This window comes from Hirundo rustica, chromosome 5 (genome assembly GCF_015227805.2).
Source record: "Hirundo rustica isolate bHirRus1 chromosome 5, bHirRus1.pri.v3, whole genome shotgun sequence".
NCBI lineage: Eukaryota > Metazoa > Chordata > Aves > Passeriformes > Hirundinidae > Hirundo > Hirundo rustica.
In genome coordinates, this window is record NC_053454.1 from 32,874,897 (window position 1) to 32,893,382 (window position 18,486).

General features: G+C 39.5%; 1 protein-coding gene across 8 annotated transcripts in view; it reads right to left on the reverse strand.

Annotated features, from left to right (window-relative positions):
* TENM3 (teneurin transmembrane protein 3) overlaps positions 1–18,486 on the reverse strand; it is an 844,329-nt gene that overhangs the window by 20,191 nt on the left and 805,652 nt on the right. For all 8 annotated transcript variants that reach the window (XM_058420808.1, XM_058420807.1, XM_058420806.1 and 5 more), the window contains 3 exons: positions 16,468–16,700; positions 15,725–15,879; positions 14,011–14,885 (listed from right to left, as the gene is read on the reverse strand). In XM_058420808.1, coding sequence (XP_058276791.1) covers positions 14,011–14,885; positions 15,725–15,879; positions 16,468–16,700 — 1,263 coding nt within the window. The remainder of the gene's footprint in view (positions 1–14,010; positions 14,886–15,724; positions 15,880–16,467; positions 16,701–18,486) is intronic.

Sequence of the window (18,486 nt, forward strand, 5' to 3'; positions counted from 1 at the left end):
TTTCTTCTTTAGGATGAGCTGCCATTGCCAGATAGTTTTCCACTTCTGCAGTGAGATTTTCTCAGAGATAATGATTATCAGCTTCCCAGATTCTTGACCTTATGCTCCTCACCTGCTGGAAGTCTCTCTTCCATTGTTCATCTCCTTCAGTTTTAATTACATGCCTTCCCAGCCCATTTTCTGTTCTAGGCTATGTAGGACACTTCACTTTGCAGTAATAACTTCCTGGTAAGCCTTGCCACAGATGGAAATGTCCTACTTTTTTTATTTTTGACTTGTTTCTCAAGTGTATTTTATCTTAGTCTGTAGACATTTAGCTCAACCCCAACTTGCAGAGCATTATTAATGTTTTATATCAGAAGTTATTTCAACGTAGAATAGGGAGCTGTAGAAATAAAGTGTATAGTAAAGGCTGCACCTAAAGCCAGTTGCTAAGTTATGACTGATACTGTTTTCCCCTAGACCTTTGCAGCACAATCCCTCAACAAAATAAATTGTGATTTTTTTTTATTTTGCTGTTGTAAACATGTCAGGTTGAAGAGCAAGGCACACCAGTTCCAGCACATTTCAGATAACAAGGCTTACAGTCCAAATGCATATTAAGTATTTAAGACTGGTTACAGATTATACTGTTAGTTGGGATACTGTAATAGAGAAATGAGGCATGAATGCATTTCATAATATAGACATGTATAATTTTGACAGTAGAAAAAAAAGTACTGTTACACTTTCACTCAACTCACATCAGGTATTTTTCCCTATGCATTTCAGATTACCAAGAGTGGCTAAAAAATTTATGGAACATTACTCTACTTGTTTCAAACTATTATTGGGAAGTCTTTTATATCAGAGTGCTGCTTCTTGGCAGGTAAGAACAGAAGGTTCAAGGTTGACATTCAGGAGTGCAATGTATTGCTGTTTTAGGTGCATACCATGTTGACAACATGCTGAAAAATCTGTCCTGACCTGGCAGTTGAAATGTCTTCCTTGGCTTGTCCAGGCCATTTAAACTATTACATAGAGGACTTTAATGTGACAGAATTTTGGTTTCCAGACACATTCTTTCACTTGTATTCAGCCTCTGCAGCACACTGCAGGTTTAGTCCCTCCCAAATGAAAGTGAACTCAAAGTTGGAAAATGATGGCAAGGAAGAGCCACTCTAGCAGCACTTTCACTGCATACTCAACCAGTATCAAAATGGTTGTCTTGCCAATCAAAAGAAAAGAAGCCCACAGTTCATATACCATCACTTTTATTAGCATTTCATCACCTGTAGGGAGCTCTCCTGTCCCCTACTGGTTTAAAACTGGGCATGGCAAGTTACTGGAAGCTCTAGTTGTGGCCACCTTTAACTATTATATGTGTTGTAGAAACAAAGAAAAAAACTTTCAACTTGAATGTAATGAAATTTGCAATTTTTTTTCCTTTACTCAATTTTTACATTGCTTTCCTCATTTTGATATGCATTTTTTCTTTTTATATGTCTAAAGAGAGTGAATGAGCCTGCTGAGAATGAAAAAGGTGAAAATAATCTAAAAATGCATGGATAGAAATTATTTCTGCCTTTTTTTTTTTTTTTTTTGCATTTATTTAGTCTGATTGAAATACACACATCAGTGGTTCCATAACTACTCATTTATAACCTGTACATATTCCTTTATTTCTGAGCAATACATTTGTATTTGTATCTTGAAAGGTTTAGCATGTTGCTTGTGAATTCACAGTGCAATTATATTGGGAAACCTGAAATATTAACTATGACTTCCTTTGGAAGTATAACATTATTTATTTATTTATTTATTTATTTATTTTAGAAAACCCCAAAGAATAAAGAATATGGTGGTATGTCTTCCTAATATTTTGATTTGCTTAACAAGAAGAAAGCAACTGACAAGCTGATATATATTAGTAGCTTGTAAATTATGACAAGCGGATTTTTAGAATTTTATTTTATTATTATCTAAGAAATTTCAGCATTTTTCTTTTTTTCTTATTTGGAATATTGTTAAGCATGAGAAAAAATGCAGCCAGGATGGTTAACCCTGTCCTGGGGTGCACCAGGCCCAGCACGGCCAGCAGGGCAAGGGAGGGGATTGTCCTGCTCTGCTCTGCTCTGGGGCGGCCTCAGCTCCAGTGCTGGGGGCTGGTTTGGGCACCACAATGAAAGAAGGAAATAAAGCTATCAGAGAGCATCCAAGGGAGGGCCACGAGGATGGAGAAGGGCCTAGAGGGGAAGTCATATGAGGTCCCTTGGTCTGTTCAGCCTGGAGAAGAGAAGGCTGATGGAAGAATCTCATTGTGGCCTTCGGCATCCTCACGAGGGAAAGCGCAGGGTCAGGGACCAATCTCTTCTCTGGTGACCAGTGACAGGACCCAAGGGAATGGCACGAAACTCTGTCAAGGGAGGTTTATGTTGGATATGGTTTATATTGGAAAAGTTTCTTCATCTAGATGATGGTCAGGCACTGGAACAAGCTCCCCAGGGAAGCGGTCACAGCACCAAGCCCGACAGAATTAAAGAATTGTTTGCACAACACTCTCAGACATATGGTGTGACTCTTGAGGCTGTTCTGTGCAGGGCCAGGGCTGGGAGCTGGACACTGATGATCCTTGTGAGTCCCTTCCAACTCAGAATATTCTATTATTTTTATGGAAAAAAAAAAAAAAAAAAAAAAAAAAAAAAAAAAAAAAAAAAAAAAAAAAATCAATGTTCTTTCCAATGGTACAGAATTCTAAATATATGGGAAAAAAACCCTCTCTTTCTTTATTTTCCCTTTCTTTCCTACTTGATTCCTTTACCCTATCCCTCTTATTTTTCCTTTCACCTGTCCCTTTTTATTTCCTTTTCCCTTCTGTTGTGCCTTGCTTTGAGAAAAAAGTGGAAGAACAGGAATTATAGAAAATAAGTCCAGGAGTGTTTCTAGAAAAGAGCTAAATTAAACTACAGCCAGAATCCCAGTTCTGGACAGAAATTTATAAGCCTACTTGTTTTTTAACGGAATTTGGGCAGAAAACGCCAAGTCACAAAACCACAGAAGTTAGAAGGTCATTTAAAAGTATTAGTATTGGATACATGTCTCTGTCCTGTCCAACCGTCAGACAACTCAAGCTTTTCTTGGTCCTTTATCTGATGGCTTTACCATGAGGAAAGGGTCTTTACCCTGTTTTCATCTGGGGAAGTCCTATAAAACTGTTTGCACGGCTGGTTAAATAATTCAGGTAATGGCCTTTTATCTTAACAACGTGGTCAGGACGAATTTTTTAGTCCAGGCTTAATGAAGAGATTTCCTCAGCTGGAAAGTGATTGACAATTTCTTTTTTCACCTTATCCTGTTATAACTGCAGCTCTTGAGGCTTTTTATTTGGTGTGTCTATTTTGTCATAATGTTAAAAGGACAGTTTTCAGTCTTTTTTTGTAAACTGGCATTCAGCACACCAGACGTGAACAATTTACTTAAATAGGCCTTTTTGGACAGCTCATAACTCATCTGTAAAACAACAGGCACACTCTAAACGAGAATCACTGCAGGAAATGTGTCTGTTGGAAAGGGAGCACAAAGGAATGAATCAACACCTTTTCCCATGATAGCTCATTCACTTCCATGCAGAGAAGGTTTTGATGCTCATTTTCCACTTCATCGCACAACCAGACAAACAAGCTTGAGTTCAGTGCTTGTGCTGCGTAAGATTGACCATTTTCACAGCCCAATCCAAAATGACTTCCAGGTATTTGGAGCCAGGTATTTTGGGGGAGTGGTGCTTTGTGGAGAAAAGCAATACATGAACGTGCCATGCTGGGACTTTTTGCCACAATACTGCCAAACTTCTCACTCACTGCTGTATGGTACTCACAGCAGTCCTCCTTGCTGTGCTGATTGCTGCAGCAAACACCCTCCATGTATATTCTCATAAGGAGCCACAAAAGCAAGGAGCCTCTCACAAATCGCGTATCTGACATACACCCTACATGCACACGAACTTGCACAAATGAACAAGGTTAATGAAGCCGGTGCTTTCTGAGGAGCAGGAAAAACAACTCCAGTGTATGTGCCTGGGGAAGGGGTGCACTGGGGGCAGCGGGACGTAGGCAGTGTGGTTTATGTGAGAGGCATTTTTAGGGATGGAGCAACTTCCCAGGACTGGGGGTGTGCCTCAGCAGCTCACGCTTTTGAACTGAGTGCAGCCAATTCAGGAGCAATTCAAGGGGGCTCGTTCTTATGAAGAGGAGACTAAATACAGTAGCTAGGCTGCTATCTACAAGACCTCAACAGTCGTCCCTCACTTTTCAACTTCCATGTAATGGGAATTCACTGCCCCAAGCCCTGTGGGACACACAGAGGACAGATTCTGGATTTGCCAGGATGTGCTGGCAGGCAGCTTCCCTAGCCTCAGGGCTCCTGCCTTGTCTGTGTGTCACCTCCCCCACATGTTAGCTCATCTATTACTGCACAAATGAACTGTGTGCCTTGTTGATATAAGAACCAGAGTATGGCCTTTCAAATAAAAAAAAATGTTGGTGTATATATACTTTGTGTGACAGATTGTTCCTTGCTGTAAGGTCTGCTTACACTGTCAGAGCTGAGTGTACAGGCCTTTAATGAAAAAAGGACCTAAGGCTGGCCTGTTTGGTGGTATTTTGTTCACAGGATAAGCTGTAATGTTGCTTTTTTCCTCTTAACTCTTATTTGGTGGTAAGGTGGAGATTTAATTTAATTTATTTTTTATTTTGAAAGGTAAAACTCAACGAAGTTATTTTTACAGCATCACAAAATGTGGACAAATCAACTTATTAAATTACATTATGTTTGAAAAGCAAATTTAGTAAAAGGAAGACAAAATTATATGGGTGTATTTTCTTTTCTTCTAGGGCAGTGGAATACCAAGGTAGTAAACAATAATTGTTAGATTCAGGTTCTGTGGTTAATTTAGAATTACAACCTTATTCCTTCAGAGTACAAGTCACACCCAATTAACGCGGGCTTCGGAAGTGAGAGACTTTCCCTTCTTGAGAGGGAACTCCAAAGGTAAGACTTTAAACTGCATGTCCCTTGTAGGCTTCCCAGAGATCTGATCAGTCTGGCCTCACTGGGACATCAAGGAAGACCAAATCTCCTGATGGTGCTTGAAAGTATGTTTGAATACAGCATGACTGAAAACAGAGATTGGCCTTTTCACATGCTGTCATGAGTTGTCCTTCCACCCTCACCACACCAGGTTCACTGCAAAGTGAGTGTGAAATGAGGGTGAGCTGGCTCAACTCTAGCCTCCCTCATTTCTGTTTGAAAAAAAAAAACTAACATGGAACAAGAACATTAACATGTCAATAACTGAAAAAATGGTATTGTGAAGTCCTTCATAAAGCCATAAGTGAGACGGATACTTTCAGGAGCCTGGGCAGAGCTGACTGGATTGACAAGTGCATTTTTCATTAATACTAACAAAATTGTTTATTTTGTGGTACTATCCTTACTTCTAAGCACTTTCTGAAACCAGACTTTCACATGCTGACCTTCTTGACAGAAATCAAAGGAATTCTTCCTTTTTCATACATGTAAGATGTAATAATATTGCTATGTGTCTTCAGCAGACTGATTTTGATATTATTATCTATTCAATGGCTTCTCAGGTCTGCTTTTATTATGCAGCCTAGTTCTAAGGAGAAGAAACAGTAACATTCAAGAATGAAGAAATGGGTAAATGTCTATTAGATGAGACATACTACTGCTATCAGGGCAATTAGGGGACACATTGCAGTTTTCTAAAAAAATTTCACATTCCTATCTAATGTTATATATTAATAGATTATTTGTAATGTGGCTGGTTTTTTATTAAGCAGGATGAGTTTGAAACAGCAAGTTTATGCTCCAATGTTAGCACAAGTCTCACAAGACTAAATAATACAATGTTGTATTATGACATCTACTGTAAAGCTGTTACAGTTCTTGTTTAGAAAACTGTGAGACATAACCTCTATTCTTTAAAGTTGAAGATAAAAATTTAAAAAATGTATTGAATGATTTATCTTAAGAAGAAACATGGTTAACAAGCACAGCCATCACTAAGTTCCTCTCAGAAATTGCATGTTGCATGAAATATGGTTACATACTTGTGTAGTGTTGATGTATTCAGTGGAAAGTAAAAAAAAAAAAAAAAGTCAGCTTGATATTTTCCCGAACAAGTTCTCTTTGGGTAGAGGGCATACTTAATTTGTTTGAATAGAGAGGAAGAATTTTAATTGCCTCCTGGCCAGCCTTGCCTCCATGGGTCTACATGAAGATGTAAGAGAGGGTTATTGCTACTAGATCTTCAATTTGTATAATATTGAGAGGAGGAGAAGCAAATATGCTTTAAGACAGATATATATGTATTGCATGCTGCACTGTGCCAGGCAATGTGTATACAGAGGCACTTATGCAATGACTTGATATCTTAAAAATATTCCCAAAAAGACAGTTCAGAAACAATTAAGAACGAAGCAAATATGTTTTTTGTTGCTTGAGTATATATAGTATGGGAAGATTAAAGACACAGCACTTGTATGTCACAGTTTGCAATGAAGGGCTCATGTGATTCCACAAAAGTCAATGCAAGAACATGATAATCAGCTACACGAAAGTGCTTGAATGCATATGTGTGGCGGTGCAAGAATTGTTTTATTAAGTTTTCATAAGAAGTTTTATGTTATGGTTCAGTTCACTGTGCCCCCAGTTCTGTAACAGTCCATCCCCTTTGAGTTGTTTCATGTCAATCATCCCACCCCCCACCTATCCTTGTCAATCCCCTCTCCCCCCACCCCCACTCTGGGGCATCCTGTCTGTCACTTCAGGACCCCTCCCCAGCTTGGGAAATTCCCAGGGAGGCGTTGAGTGATAGGTCGGTGCCCGGAGGAATCCCCTTTTCCCCTTTTGTCAGTGGTCAGAGGCTTAGAAGTGGACACCTCCTGTTGCCCCCTGAATTCTCTGATTTGCTGTCCTGTTGTGACCTCCCCTGAATCCTCCCCCGCTTATAAGACCAGAGAGGGAAATTCAAACTCTCTCTGGCCGGCAGTCTGGACGAGCTGTGGATCTCCCGCAGCTCGGCTTGGATAAACCATCTTTAAACCTGCTTAGCCAAGAGCCATCCTTTATCTACCGCCACAGTCACAACACTGTCTGGGCCAGCCGCTGCTGAGAAGCCGAGTCCTGCAGGTAAAGATAACCTGCTTGCATATCCGGACCGAAAATGCTCTGGCCGCTGTGCAGATCTGAGCCAGCCAGGGGCCCGCGTCCGCCCAGTGCGGAAAGGCACAGCCACACATATGGTTAATTATTTTATAGCCACTACATTTTACACAGATGATGCAAGAAGCAGCAGGAGTAAAAGCAGAAGGTACCAAAGGTTGTTGATATTAAAAGGATAAAGATACCTAAAAAGCACTATGATACCAAGGACATGCAGATAGTGTTGTTTAGTAATGATAAAAAATCCGGATTACAATTTTGTACAAAGAAAGCAGAACCAAATTAGAATGAAAGCTCCAAAACTACAAGTAAAAAGGACTCTAGGGATCTTAGATACTTATACTACTGAAGTATAAATAGGATAGATAAATGAACACAAATGGAAACACAAATGTTACAGGAAAATAACCCCCCACAAATGTTACCGGAAACAGTACAGAAATAGTAATTATGAAAATTGGATTTTGAACCTCTTAATATACAGTAAAAGTGCAAGTGCACTGACACTACTATTAGGGTATCATTTGTATCTGATCAAATTAAATACTTGCTTTTCAGCATAAGTTCCATAGACTTTTCCATAGCCAAATTTCAGTATGTCCAAGTCAGACTCTACAAGCAATGTATTAAGAGGAAGGGAAAGAAAAACTGCAAAACACAATCTATTCTCTGTTGTCAGCTGTTGACAGTTACAGATGATGTGCCTGGTACTTGGGGAAACTAAACAAGTCCAAGCCAGAGGCAATATCTGACTCTGTATCACAGAGTTTTAGGGAAACCACAGCACTGAATGCATTGCTAATAAAAGCATAATATACAAACTCTGCAGCACACAGTGAAAATAGATTTTCGTTTGTGATTCTCTAGAGTTCATAAATTACTGTAAGGATTTCACATTCTGCATGATTTCACCACCTTTCCAGAATAGCTGGAAAGGTCGTTAATTTAACTGTGGGAGCAAAGTAAACTTGTAAGAACTGTGCTTGCTAATGTCACTCTCTTTGCTTCCTGTTGCACTGCCTCGAAGACAAGGATTGAGTGGGAGAGCGAGGAGGGGAAGGAGAAGACAAATGAGCTCAGGGCATGAAGCTCATGGGGGAAGCATTGGATGGACTGTCAAGAGATACAAGAGGGGATCGTGAAGAAATTCACTTCTGGGAAAGGAAAAAAACAGGAAAATCAAACACAACTTAGAGGAATAATGGGAGACATGGGAAGGAGCAAGATACAAGGTGAGAAAGTAAGGAAACATAGTAAGAGGTCTGGAGAGCAAAATAGAGTAATGGAAGAAAGGCAGTGGATTTCCAGAGAGGAGAAGCCATCTTAGTCTGGATCAGATCTCTGCCTGCTGATAACTGCTTCTAAGAGAAGTGGAGGAAAAATGAGAGAAAGCTGAAAAGAGATAAGGAACAGTGGCAATTGGGATTACTTCATGTGTAAAGAGAGCACACACAGCCTGCATCTTCCAGAAGAGCTTGACAGGGGAAGGAACACCTTCCTTTCAACGGAGGAGCCTGCAGAAGCACCCGGGCTGTGACTGCAGAGGGACAGATCCCAGACGCTCAACACTGGGCTGACCAGGATTTGTTCCAAAGCAGCTGCAGGGAAGGACTCCGTGTCTGTGAGAGATGGGCATGGTGCCAAGTGCTCCCATGCACACACAGACTGCAGCCTTGCCCCAGCAGGTCTGCCTGGGTAGCCAAGGCTGTCTTGGAGGGGTTCTCCCTCCCTCCCTCCCTCTCCAGAGCAGCCTCTGCCAGCTCCTCAAGCAACCTAAGGAGCACAAAGCGGGCACAGGCTGGCACAGCTGCCTGGCTGGCCACTGCTGGAATGCCAGGGCTTTGATGGAGACCTGGGCTTGGGGATTGCACAGGGGCACTGCAAGGCTTTTTAGGCATTTGCTTCTGGTATTTCAAAACTTAGGTCAGGAGAAAATGCTCTTTTTGTGCACGTGGCTTAGCTATCTGTATGTAAACTCAGAATGGAAACTGCTGCATAGAAATAATGCCATATGCCCAGGCTAGCTAGGAAGTGTCAATTCCAAAATGCTAATATGCAGATAATTAGTTTAAGATTTGTCTGTTTAAATGTTCATTTTATGCATACATAATATGCAGTTATAGTTAATAGTTTCCAGCTCAGATATCTCAGAATTTTGTAAGAGAATTTGATTAGGCTGATTACTTTTATACCTTGTTTAATACTATAATTTCATTATAAAACCTAATCTGGGCAACTTTTAGCTTCATATGGCTCCACTGGTTTTTTAGCATGCATGCATTTCCAATCATTTTTGTAAATGCTCTGTTAATATCAGTTTTATTCAGCAAGTTTTTAGACCTCTGAAAACAGGTAACAGTTACTATGAATTTGAGCAATGGTGCTTTAAAAAAGCACACATTCCTGAAATAGGAGGTGTCAGTTTTGATCAGTACACTATAACCCTTAGCAAAATAGAAATTTAAAAATCCATTTTGCCATAGAGATATTAAAAATCCCCCAAGTCTGTAAACAAAGAAAATAGATTATATTATATCCTAAGTAATTCAAGCTAGTACTTAAAATTTCACTGTATAAACCAAAAAGAATGTTAAAAAAAAAAAAAATTCATGTGAGTCAGTCCTTCCCTTCTTCAGGGAAAGAGGCAACTAAATAAAATAAACTTATAGATTAATTAGTGTCCATGCTAAACTAAATAAAAAAGTAAATTTCTTTTGGATCTGATATTAGTGTGATTTAAACTGTGGAAAAAAGCCATGAAGAGAAACAAGACCAAATGCTTTAGTACGTGCCAGAGCAGTGAGTGCCAATTTTTGGGATGCAATGTTTTTTGCAAATAGTTCCCCTTTGCACTGAAAAGTTCTGAAAAAGGAAAAAAGAAAGATTGAATAATTTTCATAAACCTGCTCTCAAACCACTGAGAACTCAGCTGAAATAAGTTCTTTGGATCCATGCTCCACTTACACAACCAGATTTGCACAGAATAGTTAACAAAGCTATTCCTGAGCTGCTCCTAAGGCTGAATTTTTTATTACTAAGACCACAGTATTTTTCCTTTGTGTATCTTCAGCCACTTAAACAGATGTGTGACAATCGAAAGGTGAAAAAACTCAGTTATACTCAAAGCTAGTTAACAAAGGCATTTATAGTCCACTGAGCATTCAAACAGATGATTTTAAACTGTGAGTGCAAAGAAGGTCTAAATTCACCACAGAATATAAATTCTATCCTTTTCTCAAAATAGTTTGAGAATTTGAGTAATAGAGTAAATAAAATAAATAAACTGATACTAAAAGAAAATGCATTCAGCAATGCAGTTGAAATATTATGCTATGAAGTCAGAATGATTTATTTTCATAATTTCTTATTCCTCACTTGATGCTTGAGGAATACCTTTCCATTTTAACAAGGCTTCATTTTTTCAACAGAAAACATTTCACCTGAAAATGTTTTAGCCCACGCTACCTAGAGAGATGAGTATGCAGAAGCTGAGAGAGATACACACTTGTACATCCTGTCACCCCCACACAAACTCCTCTATGATAATTCTCGGTGTCCATCTATTTTGGCAATAGTAGCAGAAACCTCTCGAAACCCAGCATCGTCAGATTAAATGTTACAAATCATCAGCACCAAAAAGTCATAATAATACTTGATCTTAGAATAAAAAAATGGTGAAAGAGTTGCGTTCACAACCATTTTTTCCTTCAAAAGGGAAATACACAGACATAGATTTGATGTATGGGGATTTTATGTTCAAAAGAAACAAGCAGCTATGATGACTGATGGATGTTTTTAAGAATGCTGTTTTGGCAAGAAAAATAACACAGTGCCTTCCCCCTGTCCCTTATTCCCTGTAGCTTTACATAATCAGTATAATTTTTTATTTTTGGTTTTAACTTGTACAGACCATCATAGAAAACATTACTGGAAGGGGCCTTGAGAGGTCATGCAGTCCAACCTCTACCCCAGGGCAGGATCTGTTCTTCCTGCATTGGTCCTGAAAGATGTCTGATCTGTTTTTAAAGACAGTCTATGAAGGGCAAGGGGTCACTATCATTGTTGTCTGCTCCAGGGCTCCAAAATCTTCACCGTGAAGTTCCTCCAAATGTCTGATCTGAATCTTCCTTGTTGCAATTAAACAGATTACTGCTTCACCGTGGCTACGGGGAGGAGATAAATACCTTGGCTTCTGCAAAAGCCTCATATACTTGCAAAATTGGGGAGAGTGAAATTGCCCAGCTTTTTCCATAATTACTTCATCTTGGGAATTCTAACGAGACATTGGTTGGAGGTAATTGTTTAGGAAGTGCATAAGCAGCAGCTTGGAAATAATACTAATACTTACTGAGGGGAATAGCCTGCCCTTTGGGCTCTCTGTAAGACAGCTGGATATAACCTAACTCAGACCAGAAAGTCTGCATGAAAGCAGATCAGGTGTGAAAGACGGCCATTTACAGACTCAGGAAATAGCTATGTACTTCATGACACACAGTACCCTAAATTCTCCCTATGATGAAAACTATAGGCCTGTCATCCACTGAAGAGTGAATATAATATCCACTTTTTTTTGCCATCACATGGATGCTATTAAGATACATTTGGGAGCCACCAGCTACTGTGGTACACCACAGTAGGCTACATAGAAACTACATAGGCAACATGGTGAGAAATTACTGCCCTGATTAAAACTAGGTCCTCAATTAGCCAGTACAATGCCAGCATGATTTAAAGTGCCTGCTGTACCCAGCAAATGCCTTAATTTCTGTATGGGACTTCGTTGTCCCCCAAAGTGACTGTCTTGCCCAACTTGCCCATTGGAAACAAGTGGCTGTGTCTGTCACAGTTAGACACTGACTTTACTCTCTGTGGAAATGGATGGCTATTCCCAGCCCACCTAAAGCTGTGCTTTGGTCTCTCAGCATACAGGACAGGGCTAACTCATGAGAAGGAGAACTCTTGTCCTCCCAATCGAACACTTTCTCATTCCTCTGTGTACCCTGGCTGTGCTTCTGTGTCCTCTTGGCAGGACCTAAAAAGATACACAGCGGATGCACCGAAGCACAGTTAAATATTACAGATGTGTGCTAATGCTTTGGGAAGGTGCCCGCTACCAAAGCCCTGCCAATTTACAGCTTATTGTAAGAACACCTTAAAACTGGCAGCAGTACCATCCCACCTGCTGTCTTTGTCAGGGATCAGCATTTCTAGCCCTGTCTCCACTTCAGGACACAATATGCAGTGAAGCAGCACCTGCTGCTCTTGTGTCTCTGATGGGCATCTGTAAAGGCTGGAGAGTAGATACAGGTGCTCAGAGTCCTCCTGCACACTGCCGCAGCCAAATGTACACTGACAGAAAAATGAAGTTATCTCAGAACACAGATGTTTGGCTTTGCCGCCACTGCCTGACACTGGCACTTTATTTTCTTTATCATGTGTGTTGAATTGAAAGCTTTCTTTTAGGCCCTGACCTTGGCAGCAGTCGCTACTGCATTTCATCATAAAGATCCAAGAAAAGGAGAGGAGGAAAAAAAAAAGAAGAGGGACTTACTGAATTTTCATGATGCCCTTTATAATCCCAAATAGTTCAACCAGAGGCCCTCTTAACAGTTTTACTTATCAGACTAACACTACATCTTCCACTCCTCCATAGACACCTTTTTACCCAGCTTCAGCATGTCTTTCATGTGAGTCAAAAATATCCGTATTTTTCCAGCTGGCAGAGACAACTGAGAAAAAAATCTGTGTTAATTCTACATTGACCTTTTTTGAAATAATGGTTTCCATTTTAACATGCATTTTTGTTATGTTTTGCTTAGTGTATCAGTTGGCAGTTCAGATCATTTGGAGAGGAAGTTGCCTACAAAGCCTGTATGTGAATTCTCTGGTTCTACCAGTTAATCTATAAATTGTCATGATCTTCCTTAGTCAATATAATTGAGCATTCTGTAAAATGCTTTGCTAATCCGTCTGTTATGAACAGGCATTGATGACTTAATGAGGGTAACACAGGCTAAAGCAATTCACTGAAAAGATTTTTTCTAAGACTGGTAAAATTACAAGTCCTACTGTTCCAGAAATACCTCTTGCTGTTGTGCTTGCACCTGTACATGACATGGTGCCGGTGGTTTCTGTGTTTTCAGTTTATTCCTACAGGAATGACACTTTCCCCATGGCCCACATTTCTTTTCTCAGCTTCCTCCAACCGGGTCCACCTGTGTGAAAGCCTGCTGTGCTGTCCAGGAGATCCTTCCTGTGTGCCACTCAGTGAATACAACATTTTACTACCCACCCAAGTGTTATTTTTGGGCAAAAGACCATGCAGAAATGCTTTTACTTAAAAAGAAGAAGAAAAAAAAAAACAAACCAAAACCAAAAACAAGAAAAAAAAAAAGAAGAACAGTGAAGACAAATTTCTTGTCAGTATTTGCAGCAGAAGAATGTCAATCTAATGAGCAAGTGGGATGAAAATCTAGTTTTTGATGCAAATCTACAAACTCATGGTTGTCTGAGTTACAAATTTCTTGACAAGAGTGAAATGTTGTCTCACTATTATTTCAATATATAAAACTGAAGTTCAAAATAATGAATTCAAAATTATTCAGACCCAATGTTCAGAAGTCAGACAAGTAAGACAGAGGAAAACAGCACAGGAAATTAAAAGTATCTTTCTGTGCTTTTTTTTTTATCAAGGGTCAACTTCACAGTTACTTCACCCAGAAATATTTCAAATGCTCCTGTAGAACTCAGTAAAACTATAAGGCATATGACTTCATTTCATGTACTTACTCAAAAAAAGTGGTCCATCCAGTCTCATCGCTTTTAGTTGCCAGAAGTCCACTGTTGCCATGGTAGGTAAATAAGACCAGCTCCTGGCCTTGTGCAGTCATGCTTTTCAAACATCCATTGGTGCCAATGGTCAGCCAGATGACTTGGTTATCAGGAGAGACCACTCTTACTGGCATCCGGTTGGGATCCCGCCTGATCCGAAGAGTATTCCCATTGCTGTCCGTAACTGCAGTAATATCGTTGTCATTACTGTAGCTAAAATTGTACAGGTAGTCTCCGGTGACTAAACTCACAGTGTACTGGTGAGTACCATTGACATCAAAGATATACAGCTCTTGGTCAGTTGGAGAAGCAACTTCATAGAAGTTCATTGAATTCATTAAGGGTTTGTTCTTTGACACAGCCCGTATCCTAATGTTTCCCAGATCAGCAATATACAAGGTGCCATCTGGAGACACCGCTAAGGAGGAAGGAGCATTAAGTTTGGCATCTTTAGCATAGCCATCTCCATTTTGGTAACAGTCACAGTTAACATCATTTTTGCAATCACACTCTGAGGGTATTCCAGCAACTAAAGAGATCTCTCCATCAGTTGTGACCTGTCTAATCCTATTTATCTTTTTTTCATCGGTTTCGGTAATGTAAAGCACCCCGCTGTAGGACACAGCAATAGCAGTGGCTGACTCCAGTGTGGTCTGGACAGCGTGTTTGCCCACCGTGTACTCCACCCCGGGAACCTGGCAGTGCATCGGCCTCCCTGCAGCAATGCGAACCTGACGGTTTTCGGTGATCTGCAGAACCACGTTGTTATCCAAAACATAAATGGAGTTATCCATTGGGTTGATAGCTAAATCTGTAGGCCATTCCAGACGAACCTAAACAAATAGAAGTGTTTTGTTAAACAGTTAACCAGTGCAGATTAAATGAATTAATTAACCTTCAGTTTTAGACACTGCTGTAAGGTTGTTCTCCATCTGCCATAAGCAATCATGACTGAAGAACTTGCATGAACCCATGCAGCAAACTAAAGCTTTCAGGGAGGCAAGTGGAACAATATTCAGGCAACTATTTTGTTGAAAAGAAAGCCAGTTGCATTGAAACTATAATACAGACTGTTTCCCCTCCAATAAATGCAATACTTTTCTGTATCATAAATGCATAAATAACTATAGAGACAGATATCAAAGTCTAAATACTTGTCAACAGTATTCATCTTTTATTCTTGTAGTAGCAAAAGTCTTCGAGATTATGAAACACTGTACTCCATTTTTCAAACATACCACTACTGACATGTCCCTTCTTACCTACACAAGTTTTAAAGACAAATAGAAAAATACAGGGGTTTTGCGTAAATCCTTACATTCACTCTACTAGGCTAGGGATGTCAGCAATTCAGAAAACATCAACATGCTGAGATAGTTCTAACAAATATGCCACTTCCACAGTATTTACTACCAGGCTTAATGTTTCCTGCTGCTAGTTTTGCTGTTCTAAACCAAACTGAACTTTATGGGCAGAAAAATTGAATACAGCAGTGTTTATAGCTAAAAGAATACAGTGCAATTCATGCTTGTGGAACAGGTTGCTTTCTCCCCCAAACCTACTGTTAAATATCCATCACACTCCACCCAGTTTTATTTTAAGGGGTGCAAAAGCTGCATTCCAATTTCTATCCCCAGCTCAGCTTTCCAAATTAGCAGCAACTGAAAAATACCTGGCTGATGTGCATGCTGGTATCACAGGTTAGAGGTCGTGCTGAGGTGAGGTCATTGGAGCCAAGCAAAGTCGATATTATTCCATTCTGATCCACTTTTCTGATCATGGTCCCATCAACAAAGTAGATTAACCCATTCTTGTCTATTGCTATTCCTTCAGTGAAGCAAATAGAAATTAGGGTTTTTTTTGTTGTACTAACAGCGAATACATTATCCATAACTAAGGGTATAGGTAGCATGTTTCTAGTGGAAATTGTAGGCAGTAAAATCTGGTCTCTGGCAGTAGGCAGTAATACAGCTTGCTAATGTATTTTTGCATGACAAACCAATATTCAGCATGAAATCTACTACTGTTGATTGCATTTGCTGTTCATTTGCTTTTGCGTGTTGGGAAGGGGCTAGCTTTTAACTAAACTTTAAACATGGGATAAATGGAACCAAAAGCAATGCTCATTTTAGATATTCACTGCTGCCTGCCAAACACATAAATGCTCTTATTGAGCGCTTAAAAATGCTCAATAACCACTCAAACCAAATACTTCCTAAAAAATCAACCTTAATTGATTAAAAAAAAATCAGTCCCCTGTAGCTCTCTTCCTTGACAGACTTTCTACTTGGAAAAAAATCACTCAAATCCCCCATTTTTGAGCCAGCTATTGAATTCAGTAATTAAACATGATCATGCCCCTAGCTCTGAACTTCGGTATTATTTTGGATGTTACAGAGGGAGAACTCTTTTTACCTTTGGGGCTCATGAGGGTTGCCTCCACTGCCTTGCCTCCATCACCACACCTTGCCTCATCGAACGGCAGGCACTGCTCCCCTGTTCCTCCTATTACCTCAACATTTTTGGTCAGGTCTTTTGCACCAGTGAGTGACTTGGGCCGATAAATCCTGCGCGTGTTTGTGTCAGAAACGTACAAATCTCCCGTCACGGGGTCGGTTGCGAGGTAGTACCTGTGAGCTGGGTTGTTGCTGTAAAATGGAATCACACATTGCATATGCTGTAGTTAATTGCACCTAACATTGGATGAAGGAGAAACTGTCTATTTCCCATGCAGTGTGCAGTAACGCAGACAGAGTTAAAATCAATGGTGATGTTCCATGCACAGGTCATGGTCCCAAAATGATTTTGGTCCACATTTCTCGTCTGTGTCACAGGCAGCCCTGTCTACATGAATCCTCTGGGGAAAGAAGGTCCATTTTGTCTTTGATGCTCTCAGGCCAGTTCAGGCTCTCTCATTAGAGACTGCAAATGTCTCTCTAATAATCCAAATCAAAATAATGGAGTTAAAAACTTTCTGAAAGTTCTGGGAGCCTTGATCTAGTCCCAGATTTTTCAGCAGGAGCCCAGCTCTCACTTACATTTTGTTGGTATTATCCTATCTGTTTTAATATAGTTTATATAAGGCTGCTAGGGTTCATAATTTATGTAATTCATAAACAGATAAGACAGAGTTTGAATGATGAGTTCACAGGCAAGAGATAAGACATCATTCATAAGTATTTGTTTAATCCACTGCTTTCAAATGCATGATACGCATGATTTAACACATTAGGAAATGTCATCTCTTCCACCAGAGACCAAGCAGAGATTTTCCATTCTTCTTAAGTCAGAGTTGTATTTCAAATAACTGTACACATTGGCACAAAACTGCTAGCTATGCCAGCACAGTCTTTATTACAGTGAAAATATATATTGCTAACCATTTTCCCAGAAACGTACATTTTGCCTCTCCACTGGTGCCACATAATTGAGAATTACTGTCTTTTCTTCTCTGCTGGCGAAAAAAACAGCCCTGGAGATTATCTTTTGTGTTGATATATTATGATGTAGGAACTTAACCCACTGCAGTTGGGATTCCTGACCTATTTTATGGCATGAAGAGCTGAAATAAGGTCATGTAAATACATGAGGTAATTTCAGATGCTCCCCTCATAGATTGAAGCAGAGTGTCAGAACAGTCACTTCTGATGTTTGCAAAAGCGCTGCTTAAACAGATCCACCAGTCTGGTGGTAGCCAAACATCTGTTCACAGGATGCTATACTTCACGTTTTGTAAATACATAACTGCGCTAATGTAACACATTTTTATGTACTGCCACTTGGAAAACGCAACAAGAGACCAACAGGAACAACTTGTGAACAAACTATGTCTTTTAGCAGGGACAGATTTTTATAGCTATCCAATTACAAAAACACAGAAAAAAATGTGTTGCGTAAATAGGATTTTATTTGGTTTTAAGACTTTTAACATGTTGGTTCAGAATGAAACCAAGTGAAAAGACTAATGAAATCAAATACACAGTGATTAACACCTCTTAAAAAGCTCTGCTATTGCAGACTGCTGTACAGCATGTCTGAAAACAATCTAATGTAGGCTTACTTTAAATTTCTGTCTGTTACAAATCTATTATTGCCAATGTGCTAAATAGTCGGAAGGTATTTTCAAAACCTTAATTTATGCAGCGATCATTTAATACGATCACTATGTAATGCACGAATTATTGATACCTACATAGACTGCAAATTAAATTATACCCATTTACGTGATTGCCTTAGTCTTTAAGAAACTTTGCGAACACTTCAAATATAAACACATTGCAAGATGTGAAATGTGCAATTAAATTTTATTTCATTGTAAGTTAAAATAAATTTTTTTCTTATACTACTGAAATCTAAATTAAAGTACCTCTCTTCAACCCATCTAACACTGTCTCAATCATATTTTTCAGCCATTGGAATAAGAAGTCATCAAAT